Source organism: Camellia sinensis, chromosome 4 (assembly GCF_055761805.1).
Source record: "Camellia sinensis isolate YWXY chromosome 4, ASM5576180v1, whole genome shotgun sequence".
Lineage (NCBI taxonomy): Eukaryota > Viridiplantae > Streptophyta > Magnoliopsida > Ericales > Theaceae > Camellia > Camellia sinensis.
The window spans coordinates 182,790,096-182,804,105 of record NC_138964.1 but is presented as its reverse complement, the minus strand read 5'-3'; the positions used below and the strand labels follow the sequence as shown (position 1 = coordinate 182,804,105).

General features: G+C 36.4%; 1 protein-coding gene across 2 annotated transcripts; it reads left to right on the top strand.

The window, feature by feature from the left end:
- Nucleotides 1-1,489: 1,489 nt before the first annotated feature.
- Nucleotides 1,490-13,578, top strand: LOC114309403 (protein FREE1). Of its 2 annotated transcripts, XM_028255127.2 has the most exons (11): nt 1,490-2,649; nt 2,975-3,061; nt 3,148-3,279; nt 7,794-7,925; nt 8,074-8,139; nt 8,248-8,358; nt 9,573-9,665; nt 9,805-9,825; nt 11,883-11,916; nt 12,754-12,824; nt 13,201-13,578. In XM_028255127.2, exons 1-11 carry the CDS (start codon nt 1,861-1,863, stop codon nt 13,276-13,278), a joined length of 1,614 nt encoding a protein of 537 aa, XP_028110928.2. In that variant the 5' UTR covers nt 1,490-1,860; the 3' UTR covers nt 13,279-13,578. The 2 variants fall into 2 exon arrangements, with proteins under 2 accessions (XP_028110928.2, XP_028110929.2); XM_028255128.2 differs by lacking the exon at nt 9,805-9,825.
- The last annotated feature ends 432 nt before the right edge of the window (nt 13,579-14,010 follow it).

The window sequence follows — 14,010 nt, the reverse complement described above, 5'->3', positions numbered from 1 at the left end:
ACCACAGGGAGGCGATTCGTATTTTAATAAAATCTCAAGAGTGGGAGGTTAAATTATATTTTGCCCTTTCTTTTATGTTTTATCATTTTTTACTTTAATCTATAAAAAATTTTCCCCTCACTTTCATCCTCATATTTTAAGGGGTTGTTTGGGGTATCCTAAATAAGTGTACTTTTTGTCTTTTTAGACTAAAAAGTTAAGGGAAAAAATATGGATGTTTGGGTTAACTTTTTGACTTTTCATGAAAAAATGTGTAATAAAAAATTGTAAAAATTGATTTGTAGAGAAAAATTAGAATTGGGAATTGTGCAGCCGTAATTGTTGACTTTTGGTGAATAGTGTTAACTTTTTAACTTTTTGAATAACTTTTTTGCTTTTTGACTTTTTTTACATACCCCAAAACTTGGCCTAAATGTCTCTCAATTTACTTAATAAAGTTAACTTGTATTCAAATTTAAATAGAAAATCCAACGCTAGAGGGTTGTCTGGGATGTCTTAAAAAGTGCATTTTTTGAATTTTTAGACTAAAAAGTTGAGAAAAAAAAATATGATTGTTTGGGTTAATTTTTTGACTTTTTATGAAAAAGTGTGTATTAAAAAATTGTATAAATTAGTGTGTAAAAAAAAATTAGAATTGAGAGTTGTGCAGCCATAATTTTTGACTTTTGATGAATAGTGATAATCTTTTAACTTTTTGAGTAACTTTTAAATTTTTTGACTTTTTTGCCACATGGCAAACTTGGCCTAAGTGTCATATGACATAAATGAAATATTATTTTATTTGAATTTAAGTTTAGGTCAAAGATATAAATTAAATATAATAATATATTTAAAGTTATATAACTATTAATGTAACATTTTCTATTTATTTTTGAATAATAATTAATTTTAGGAGTATTTTTTTTTTTTTTTTTAAAAAACAACAACTTAGAAATGTGATGTAATGGACCAAAATGGGAAAGAAAAAGGGGTACTTATGTGTAGATCCTAATAAGTGAATTTATTGTTTAATAGGTCTTATAAAAAAAATTTGTAATAAAAGAGTCACTACTTGTAAGTTTTAGTGACAATTTATAAAAATAATGATAAAAAAATCACTAATTTTTAATTTTTAGCGACATATATAAAAAATTTTCATGAAATTTTTTTTTAATGATAATTTTATCAAAACTTATTTTTAATAAAATTTGATAAAAATTAAATCTAATTATTAAGCCTCCGTTTGGGAAGTGGGTTAGTTTTTTGGCTTTTTGGCTTTTTTAGTCTGGACTATTTTAGCCTGGTTTGAGAAGGGTTTTTTGACTTTTTGACTTTTTTGACTTTTTTTTGGAGAGGGGATTGTAATGATTACGGGTTAGATTTGATATTTTATTTTTTGTGACTAAAATAACTATTTCATTTTTTGTAACTATTTTAATCAAAAAAACCTGCCTTTTTTCTTCCCAAACGGAGCCTCAGCTATTGCTAATTTAGCAAAGGAAAAGCCTGAAGAGTCTTATTACGCGGGGTTTCGCGATCCCATTTCTTTATAAGAAATTTTCAGAGTCAACCAAACAATTTTCGACACGTGGCCCCCCAGAAAATGAGCTAGTAAAAGATCCGACCCGAATTCAGGATCCGAAACCTAACTGACTTTGGCGGGCGTCGGTTTACAAGCAAAATCTCTTTTCACCTCTCTCTTTATTCTCTCTCTCACGCTCAGAAATCTACGATCTTCTTCCTCAAATTCGAAGCTTCCAAATCCCTCTCTTCCACATTCGTCTTCTCCGATCGTCAAATCTCAAACCCTAATTCTCACAATCCTTCAATCAATAAAGAGAAAAATCAATACTAAGATCGATCACAACACAGAATTCAGATATGCAACAAAGCGATACAGGCTCTTCATATTACCAATACTACCAATCACACATTCAAAACCCTAATCCTAACGATCTTCCACAGCTCAACCCCTTTCCTTCTTCTTCTTCTACCTTCGCATCTGCTCCTCCAGTTTCGTCCTCCGATTACTCTTCTTCTAATTCTTCCACATACCCTCCATATTCACAATACACCACCGATCATGCCCTCAATCCGCCTCTCCTCTACCCACCAAACCCTAATTCTCAATCACCCAATCTCTCTTCTCAGCCCTACAATTTCCCTCACCTCAATCCCCAACCGACGCAGCACTATTATGGTTATGATCAGAACCAAGAGGCTTTCAATTATGATCATTTGAATCCGACCCATAATTCCAATCCCAATTCGACTTCTTATTCATCGGCTGTGTCGAATTACGAAAATTTATATGAGTCTGGTTCGAATTATGGTTTGTATGGGGATGTGGGGAAGCAAAGGCCGAAGGTTGGATCCGGGTATGGAGACGGTGGGGATGGTGTATATGCATACAATGGGAGCAAAGTTGTGCCTTATGGTGGTGGAGGCAGTGGTTCTGATTCTTCTTCTGGTGTGATTTTTGATGATTATGGGAGGCCAGTTGGTTTTGCAAATGGGAAGGAGCAAAATGGATCCAGACACACGGGGAAGGTGGTGAAGGCAATTCCGAAGACAGAGATGCAGCAGGACGGGGGTAGCGGTGTGCAGAAGTTCCGCGTCAAGATCTTGTCGGAAGGTGCTGGTCAGAGCGACATGGATGTTCTTTGCCAGGTTTGAGAGTAAAAGGACTTGTCTTTGATTGTTATTTTTACTTCTTAATTCAAATTGTTTCTGTTTGACTGCTAAGTTATAATTGTGCTAGGTTGAAAATATCAGAGTGATTCTGTTTTACATTTACAATTACTAGCTAAATTGTCTTGAATCTATTCTTCATCAGATGGTATTGTTTCCATTAAATTTGATGACATGATTGTTGAACTGATTTGATTTTGGCAATTGTTGTTTGCTCGCAGAAATTAGTTTAAAAAAATAAATAAAAAATACTTCATTTGACAAATTTTGAAAAATCATGATGGGTCTCTAATTTTTATTCCAGATTGGCTTGGATGGGATTCGAATACTTGATACAGCAACTAGTCGGACACTAAGAATATATCCACTTGAGACCGTGACACGATGTGAAGTACACTCTCTGCTTTGTCTTATTTGTAACTTGCAAGCGAATTACTTCTAGAATTAGCATTGAGGATTTCCCCCCCTCTCTTTTAGGTACTGGATTCGTATATATTTGCCTTTTGGGCCAAAAGCTCCATTGACATTGAACCGAGACGTGTCAGGCTTAAATCAAACAGCTATACCACAAACAACATTCTAGACACGGTGACAGCAGCAACTTTTCAGGTTGGGGATCTTATATTATTGTTCCAGTTTGAGGTTTACATTTTCGTTGGACTTAATGTAGTTTATGATCATTTTTTATATGCTGTGTATTGGAAGGTTGATGCTATTAATGCAAATGCCATAATTCTTTCCGTGAGAACTAGTTTTCAATTTTAAAGTTTGTAAAAATTGATGTATTATTGATTGATTGATTTATTGAATGTTACAATGATTCCTATATATAGAAGAGTAGGTGGTAGTAGGTGGTAGATGGAGTAGGTAAAGTGGAGGTGGTAGGTGGAGTAGGTGAAGTGGAGGTGGTAGTGGTGTAGTGGGTTAGGTTTAGTGGAGTAGGTGAGGTGGTAGTGGTGTAGTGGGTTAGGTTTAGTGGGTGAAGTAGGTGATAGGTTTTAACAGCCCCCCGTAAACTCAAGGGGGATAGGAACTAACCAACTTGAGTTTGGAGAGAGTAACAAAACAAGAAAATACATAAAAATAAAAAAGGATAGGAGACACTGTATGGTCGTGTCAGACCATTGGTGAAGACACTGGATGGTGGTGTCATAACGTTGTAGAGGACACTGTATGGTGGTGTCATAACGTTGTAGAGGACACTGTATGGGGGTGTCATAATCTTGTAGAGGACACTGTATGGTGGTGTCATAACGGTGTAGAGGACACCGGATGACGGTGTCAGACCGATGTAGAAGACAGTTTATGGGGTCATGTCGGACCGTTGTAGCAGACAATGTTGTGACAGTTTACGGAGTCTTGCTGGACCCTTGTAGAAACTAACCGGAATCAATGTCGGGACAGTTTACTGAGTCTTGTCGGACCCTTGAAGGAGCTAACCGGAATCAATGTCGGGACAGTTTACAGAGTCTTGTCGGACCCATGAAGGAGCTAACCGGAATCAATGTCGGGACAGTTTACTGAGTCTTGTCGGACCCATAAAAAGTCGCACCCTCAAAAGGTGTGCCCAATCTTTCAAAAGGCGTGCCATCAAAAGGCGTGCCCAATCCATAAAAAGGCGTGCCAGATATGATGGCGAGGCACGTGAGTGCCTTGGCTGGCGCGCCCGTTTGTCGTCTGGCGTCAAGTGGCGCGCGATACGCGTGGCTGCCTCGGCTATTTAACCAAGACGGAGACGGAGGCTGAGGCTGAGGCAGAAGCTGAGACAGAAAAAACTGAGAGAAACCTCTGAAAAATTCTTCGTTTTGCTGAGAAAGATACTCTGTAACACTCTGTTGCCCAGAAAAATGGCTTTGTCTTCCCGCGGTCTGCTCACTCTCTTTCCCGACCTCAATGAGTCAACAAGAGAGAGAACTGGTGTGGTGGCCAGTGAACCTCAACCAAACACCTCTGTGTTTGCTCCGTTGAACTTTCCGATGCGGTCGGTGGAGCAAAAAATGGCGGTGCAAATTGATGTTGAGGCCAATCAGTATACTCTGAAGTCATGTGTGGAAACCATGACTGCGGTCACAAACTTGTCGCACCGGCTGCAGAGCAGGACAAATGAGGTGCAACAGTTAAACTCCCAGCTGGCTCCGCTCCAACGCATGTATAAGGATGCGCGAGCAGAGATAAGTGTGCTAAAGGCAGAAAACAAGGAGCTGAAGCGGAAGGCCACCGTGATGTTCCGATTTGGAGGTCCACCATATGCTGTAGTGGAGGAGCAGGGAGGAGGCAACGTGCTTGGTGGTCTAGGAAACACGGAGGCAGCACCGTCAAGGGCCGTCCAAGACGGAGGCAAGAAGAAGAGACCGGCTGCAGAGTAGAGAAGAAAAATCCCACTGTGGATGTGATTGTTTTGTTGTTGTGTTTTTTGTTTGTTTTGGGTTTTTTTTTTTTTTTTTTTTTGTAAAATTGGGATTGGGGTTGATCCCGGCAAGAAGAAATGACAAGTTTGTGGGAAGGAAAACGAGTGGGGTGTGAATGGATTGTTGGTGTTTTGGTTTTTTTTTTTGTTTTTTTTGTTTTTTTTTGGTGGAATGAAATAAAAGAAAATGGTGAAAAATCAAAAGTGGTTGGAATGGACATAGATATAGATAGAGATAGAAAAGAAAAGAAAAGAAAAGAAATATATATATATAATAATAATAATAATAATAATAATAATATAAATAATAATAAAATAAAAATAAAAATAAATAAATAAATAAATAAAAAGAAAAGAAAAAGAAAGAAAAGAAGAGATGATGGATATTTACGTGAAAGATGTTTTGGTGGAAGAGATAATTATAGTTTCAAAAAAGGAGATAAAAAAATAAATAAATAAATAAAAGGAAAAAGAAAAGAAGATTGTTGTCTGGGCAGCAAAAGTGGAGCATCTCTGTGCGTCTTTGAAACTATATGCTGGTTTTGAGCAAAACCGTGGGCCAAATTACCACCCACGTGAGTCCACTTCCCCATGTACCAACATCAAACTTGTTTCGTTGAACCAGCAGAGGAGGGAAGGTTTCGTTGAACCCATTGTTGGAGAGGTTCAGGTTGAGGAGGCCGGAGATGAGAGAGAGAGAGAGATTGAGAGATCTGTAATGGGTGCTTTGGTTAAGCTTGTAGACCCAATACTCTTCCTCTTATTCACTGTGATCGCTCTTGCTGCGCCACTCATTGACGGACAGACTTGCCTTTCTGTAGATCTCTTCCCTAAGGTTCTCGTCGATCTCAAGCTCTGGTACACCAGCGAATATGGCGATTACTTGTTCACCGATAAGCCCAATTTTGTTTTTTGTGGGTCTTGTTTGGCTCGAGCTGCTCTTCCAGTGGCCCCTCTGTCTCACCAATCTTTACGCCATTTTGGCTGGCAAGTCTTGGTTTCCCACCACTTGCTTGATCTATGGCGCCTCCGCTTTCACTTCCATGGCTGCGATATTATCAGAATTGATGAGGTCCAACAAGGCATCAGATAAGCTGCTGGTGATGTACTCCCCTTTCATGGGTTTTGCTGGTTTAGCAATTTTGCAAGAGCTCCACCCTCACTCCTCCATCTATAAACAGATTGCGAATGCTGTGAACCAAGGGAAGCTTGTTCCAGAAGATATAATTTTTTTTTTGGTCTGTGGTCAAAGAGGTTGGAAGAAGGTTACTCCAGGGCAAGAAATTCTCATGGGCAAGTCCGGCGGCAGCGGAGGAGCACTGAATTTTCAGTCCTCACCTAAAAAGCGGCGACCCGGGACACCATCGATGAATTCAGAAGAATCTGTGACGACTACTTGTGCCCAAAGCGGTGGTTTTCGAGACGCTTTTGCACAACGAGGAGGAGGGAGACGAGATCGCTGATGATGTGGAGGACGGTGTAGCTGGTGGCGGAAGGAGGAGCATCGGTGTAGAAAAAATTGAAAGTGGTGGACTCGAAGAAATTTCAAGGTATGTGTAGACAATTTTAGCGGACTAGGTTGAGGTCCGGCGGGCGGCTAAGGTGAGGTTGCCGCCCGCCGGGGAAGCGAAAATATTAGGTTCTAAACCTGCTCTGATACCATGTAAAAATTGATGTATTATTGATTGATTGATTTATTGAATGTTACAATGATTCCTATATATAGAAGAGTAGGTGGTAGTAGGTGGTAGATGGAGTAGGTAAAGTGGAGGTGGTAGGTGGAGTAGGTGAAGTGGAGGTGGTAGTGGTGTAGTGGGTTAGGTTTAGTGGAATAGGTGAGGTGGTAGTGGTGTAGTGGGTTAGGTTTAGTGGGTGAAGTAGGTGATAGGTTTTAACAAAGTTCATATTTGTGCTTATTTTGAATCCACTTATGAAATGCTGGGGTGACAAAATTGATTTTGTTGTCTCACAGTTAAGGTTGAAGCTTTTCAGAGATACACATGTCAATTTAGGAACAAATGAGAAGGGCAACTTTAAAAATTTTAGATCATTGGGGACGGCATAATAACTGTGTTGCCAGGGGAACTCCCTAGCTAACCAACTATTTGCATGTCTTTGGGTCAGTTTGTTCTTGCAACTGTTAGAAGAAATTATAGACTATAACTTAACAAAATATAGATTATAGCTTTGAGTAGAAGCTGTTGACTTGTTTGGTGCAGTTGTTGATTATAGGTTGAAGTAGGAGTGTAGTGTTTGATTAAATAATTTGCAAAATAGCTTTTGGTCATGTAATTATCCTTTTTGCTTTGTCAGATGTTTTGTAGAAGTGGATTTACATTGACTTTTTCATGTTCTACTAGTGTAAAAGTTATTCAAAATAAAACTTGTATAGCCTATATTACAATTTACATGTTTAGGCATACCAATATACGTAACAGATTTAATGGCCCATTGCACTATTAAAACCATATAAAACAACTAATTCCAAGAACAAAGAATTTCCCCAAAATTTCCTGAAACTCTAAATGTGAAAAAATTTGCCGTGATTTCCCCAAATGACCTTTACATGGTTCTTTCTAGTGACAAATTTATGACATGATTGTTTATCTGGCACAGAATTTGATTGGCACCTGTTCTATTAGATATCTAAAGGTAAAACATTATTCTATTTACTTTGTATTTGAACAACTCCCTTATGATTCTCATTGGGAAGCAGATCAAGGAGATGGCTGGGAGAAATAAACCTTCTGATACTCCCAAGGCCTCTGAGCAACTATCTGATAAGAAGAAAGGCTTTGCTGATTGGATGAACTTGATGAAGCCCAGCAACGAGGAGAAAGATCACTGGGTAAAATTTGTTATGCCATTGTGTTGATTTAGCACGTGTTATTCATTGTTATAGCTGTGCATTGCTGATTAAGTTTTTCATTTGTAAAAATATTCAATAGTGACCAATTAATTCTATTAAAAAAAAATTCTCTGTTTTTGTCCTATAGGTTCCTGATGAAGCTGTTACCAAGTGCACATCTTGTAGGATGGATTTTGGAGCTTTTGTGCGAAGGGTTAGAATTTATATGAATTTTTTGATTGGCCATTAGTAACAGTGATTGGAGTGAAACTCATGCCTCCTTTGATGATCATTCTATTCTTTTGTTCCTTTCCATTTTCAGCATCACTGTAGGAACTGTGGGGATATTTTCTGTGACAAGTGTACCCAAGGTAGAATCGCCCTCACAGAAGATGAGCATGCCATACCAGTTCGAGTTTGCGACCGATGCATGGTATGCACTCACTACACTAGCTTTCTTTTGAAGTGTTTTTACTATTCTCAAGTATGTTATAGGGACAAAAGTTATCTCCCTCTCTCTATATAATATAGTCAAGCTCACAAAGGTATATATGCAACCTTTTGATGCAGGAAACAATTATTATTAAGGTCTGGTTGTTGGTTAAAACGTGGAAAAATTTAAGGAAAGAGAGTGGAGGAGAAGGAAGAATATAAAAAGAGCCTAGGAAACATCCTAGGACCTTAGGCCTTCATCTTTTCAAAAGCTTCATCACACACACTACATTAAATTTAAGCTTCTCTCCTTTCCCTAATAGCTCCTTTCAGTTCACTTTCATATGTGTTTGACACTCTTTCTGCCCACAAATTTTGCACAAGAAACCTTCCTGTTCATTTTCCCCCTTCCCTCCACTTGTTTGGTTGTTCCAGACAGTGGGAGAAGGAAATGGTATTAAAAGAAAGGAAATAGTAAGACAGCCTCTACAACCCCAACCCAAGGCCAACAACCTTCTACCTCAAAAGCTGTCATCAGTCAACCCCAATTTTAGACCTAGTACCATCACTTTTTGTGGCTCTCTTTACCTCGTAAACTCTTTCACCAGCTCTCCAGTCTCATCACCTCCAATACACCATGATCCCCACAGCACTGTAGTTACGCAGCCTTAAATATAAAACAGGATCTGAGGATGCCATATCATTGACTGGAAGACAGGAAGAAATGTGCATATCAGATATGGATCTACGTTCCCCCATATTTTCTTTTATGTTTGTTTAATTAGCAAATGAGAAGCTTACTTTTGCAGATATTCCGTTCTCCTCCAAACCACAACACCCCCGACCCACACACATGCACAAAGCCTGTGGTCAGGTCTACAACTGTGGATGAGATAATACGAGGCCATGATGGATAAGTGTATGCTTGAGAAATAGTACTGAGAACAACTTGAGACATCATGGAAGATTCCTCTAGTTGTGATTAATTTTAGCAAATATATCAATACCTTCAATCTAGTAGGTTACTGCGAGTCTCTTTATTCATGGTTTTACTGCAGATCTATTTATTTTTATTTATTTTTTAATTTGGTTTCAGTATTTTTTAACATGAAACATACAACTTGATATTCTTGCAAGATCTTGAAAGTTTGGCTTTTTTCCCTTCATGATTGGTCTGGGATTTATGCCTTTCTCCATGGTTTGTTCTTTTTGCAGGCAGAAGTTACTCAATGGCTGGGTAATGCAAAGGAAACATCTGGAAAAATTGCTGCTTTGCAGAGCCACGAGGATCTTGCAAAAAAACTCAAGGTAAATGCAGTTTTATAACCTAGGCATCACGTTTTAAGCTGCATTACTAGGTTTATGTAATTTCAAGTGACCTCTCCAACATTCTTATCCTTTTCTTTTGTTTTATATATATGCGTACACTTCTACATCAACATTGTAGAGAACTAATTTCTTCATTAAGGTATTAATTTCAAAGCTGAATACATGTTTCTACAACCTGATGCTTGTGTTTTTGTTTCCATTGATGTTAAGGTTCAACAAATAATGACTTGCATCATTTGTAAATATTTATAAGTTGAATAACATAATTCTTTGAGTTCAATAAAAGAAAGCTTGAAGAGTCAACTACACTGCATAATTGGCAGTCAAGCAATTTGCAAAATTCATGGTTTGATTTTAACACTTTTAGCAATATGACCTATGTGTGCCGTTACCTGGCACACACAAGTGCACAGATTGCACACTATAATGTTGTTTGTGAGATAGTGCCTGTGTCTTAGCTATTTCTTGCCACAATAACAAATCTAGATTTTTTAAATAGACAAATCTAGTTATGTAACTTGTAATTATAATTATATTATATTATATTGTGATGCCATTTTAACCTGAAAGTTTATTTTGAAAGCTCTCTGGGGGTAATGACTCAAAATCTTACCAAACTAATTGAACCTTAAACATTTCTTTCTTATTGTCAATAAAGGTCTTGAAAGGATCTACCCAATCTCTGTACTGTTCCAATAGTGAACCTCTTTTTTGTACATTGATGCTCTGCCTTGTTTGTCTTCCTTCAGAACTTGGTACAATGTTAATTAACGTGTTGTTAAATGGAGGTTGTTTGGGAGGATTATATGCGGGAAAATCTTGGTTTAGAAATAAACTTGATCCCCAGCATACTAAACTTCTATCCATTTCTGTACCAGCCAATTTTTATTGACCCCCTCTCAATGCATCTGCCAAGCTTAGTGTGATATAAGTAGGAGCAACTTTATTATGCAGCCAATACCCTTCTTGAAATCCTTCAGGCCCAGATCCTCTATCAGCTAAAACCTTAGTAGCAGGAATCGTTTCAGATGGCAACGACTCCGAGGAAAAAGCGCGATTTTGCCCTTCTGAGGAAGAATCGCAGCAGAATCGCGAATCTGAGGAGAGGGAAACGCGAATCTGATGCGAGAAGGGAGCACTGTTGAGAGAGCAAGGAGAGTACCTGATCGCTAGCTTCGATCCTCTATTCGACGACTTCGATCTCGCCGTTTGACTTCCCCGTCGAAGCCCTAGTCTTCGTCCCTCTCTTTGAAGCCCTAGGTCTTCGTCTCTCTCTCTCTCTCTTCTCTCACCCTCGATCTTCTCTTCGTCTCTGCTTCTCTCTTTCTTCATCTCTGTTGCGCCTCTTGCTTCTCCCTCTCTCGATCTATTATGTTCTCTCTCTCTCTCTTTCTCTTTCCCTCTCCGTTTTCATTGTTTTATAAAAATATAATTTATCATATAATACATATATAATATAATTTATAAATTATAAATTATAATATAATTTATCATAAACAATATAATTTTTATTTGTTAAATAAAAAATTATTTATTTTATCATATATAATATAATATAATTTTTATTTATTATTTATTTTTTTAACAATTATTTCTTAACTTTTTAACATATAATAAATCATCTAATTGTTTAAAAGAAATCTATTTAAATCATATATAATAAAAAAATCTTAAAAAATTTATAAAATAAAACATCTAATTTTTATTTATTATTTATTTTAACATAATTTATTATTCATTATAATAAATAAAATATAATTAATAAAAATAATACATAAGCGCTCCTAATTTACGACTCCTCTAAATGGCCACGTTTTCCCGCTCCCGCTCCCGCTCCCGCTCCCCCCGCTCCCGCTTCCGCTTCGTGCAACTAAGGCTAAAACTGTTGGTAGACTTTTCTGAATCTTCTTATGGAAACAAGTGATTACTAGTAATACACGATTGGTGCCCAGGAGTACCATGACTTAAGATTTGTCTTTGTTGAGTTGAAACAACTGTTATACAACCTTCTTCTTTTATTATCTTATTGTTGGGGCCTTCAAGGTAAATTGATGTCTGTTGCAAAGGTGTGCTTTGCATTGTTTTTTATTGTTTTTGTAATAGTAGTAGTAGTTGTAGTTGTAGTTGTAGGTCATGCTATCCATGTTAATGAATAATATACACTAATTTCCTGATGTGGTTGATGATTTCTAACAGGAGGAGATGGACAAGAATCGCAAGACCACCACAGGTACTCATCATTACTGAAACATTTGCCCTTTCAATTTTAGAGACATCACAATCTTATCGTCATTTTACTTCTGAAATATATATATATATATATATATGTGTGTGTGTGTAGAGAGAGAGAGAGAGAGAGAGAGAGAGGGTGGGGGGGGGGGGGGGTAAGGAAAAGGAAAGAAAACAGACCCGGACCGATTCAGGTACGAGTTGCATTCCATTCCATGTGGTACCATTTTGTTGGCTTCCCCATTGCAGTTGCACAAGGGTGTCATGTGATCTATCAGACGAACCTAGGTCGTAGACTGTATTGCCATTTGATCCTTTTGGTATCAACCTTGGATCTCCTGAAGAAACCTATTTATCTGAATGCTTCCCATGCAAATTGCTAGGACCACCCTACTTTCATTTGGTTAGAGTTTTCCAAAAACACATTCCAAAAAATTTTACTTTCTTGTTTTTTGTGTTTTTTTTTTTAACTGAATTTTTTTAATATTTTCAGCAATTTTTAAAAATTTTTAGACATACCTAACATAAATATACCTAAAAAATAAAAAATTTGTGAAAAAAAACCTTTTAAAAATTCACTAAATACTAAAAATACAAAAAAAATAAGAGAATTTAGTACATTTTTTGTATTTTTATGTATTTATTAATTTTTTAAAATATTTTTTCATAAATTCTTTACTTTTTAAATACATTCAAGGAAGTGCATCTAAAAAAGTAAAAAAAAAATGTTTAAAATTTTAAAAATATTCACTAAAAACAAAAAAAATACGAAAATCAAAAAACTCAGTTTTCAAAAAACTTAATCCAAAAAACTCAAACCAAACACTAATTTTTACAGGTTTAACATCCAATGGATCTGGAATGCGGATGAAGGAAGTTGCTTGTCCGACTTGCACAGTCCACTTGCAGGTTTGCCATCCCTCACCACTTCAAAATTGCTTAATTTTTTTGTTTCTTTTCAAAAACTAGAAATGAGTTTTAACAAAAACAAACAAACACCAAAAATATGTATCTTTAAGTTTTGAAAAATTATATTCGACCCAAAAAAGGAGAATCAGTTTATATTTTTCTCACCAGACTAGTTTTTGGTTTTTCAGAAAGCAGATTTTGAAAACCCATACAAAGTATTTTTGGATTTTGCACCTTCACACAATGCTTTTGAAAAGTAGGGTAATTATTAATAGGGCAATCCTGATTCCACATGGACAATTAGACATCCAATCTGTGATCGCAAATTACGTTGACAAATATATCTTAACCAGTGTATCATGGGGATTTGTTGCAGGTCCGGGTTCCAGCATCGGGTTCTGAGACAATAGAGTGCAGTGTTTGTCAGCATCCATTCCTTGTCAGTGCTAATTGATCAGCAACTCCCATGTTCATGATGATCAAATTCTTGTACACCTTATTATATACTTAAAAGAACGATACCTCTTTGGGCTTCAGCCTCTTTTTTACCAAGAAAAAGAGAATAAGAACAATACCTCTTCATACAAACAGTCATAATTTTTCAAACCTTTTTTTTGGAGTTTCACTGATTAAGAAGAATGTGTGTAGTTGCCAATTTTTTTTTTTGTATTTATATTTCTTCAATAATGTGCTACGTAATTCTCTGGTGTGTGGACTTGTGTTAATGTTTCCATTGAATATTTTTTCTTCTTCAGGTGTGCTGTATAACTTTGAATGCCAAAGTTCTATTGATTACCTGTTGACATCTTGAAATGGCCAGGAGTTTTCTGGTTGTCTTTGTTTTTATTTTAATGAAAATTTTGTTTGGCTAACTGAAATTAAATTTTAAATTTCTTTTTGCTAAAAATAACCCACTTTTCAAGATATGTCATAAAGTTACTTTTGCACAAACACAAAATGAGGTCTACAGATATGACAATCAAACAATGCATTAGATACTTTAATTTCATTTGATATCATTATACGCATTAATAAATTTTATTTTATTTTTTAAAATAAATGATCATTATAATTTTAAACATAAACTGTTCATTTAATAAAATATATGTAATTTATTCATAGATATTCGATGAAATTAATTTTTTAAACAAGCGGTATTCATTACAAAATTTATGAGATGATAGTT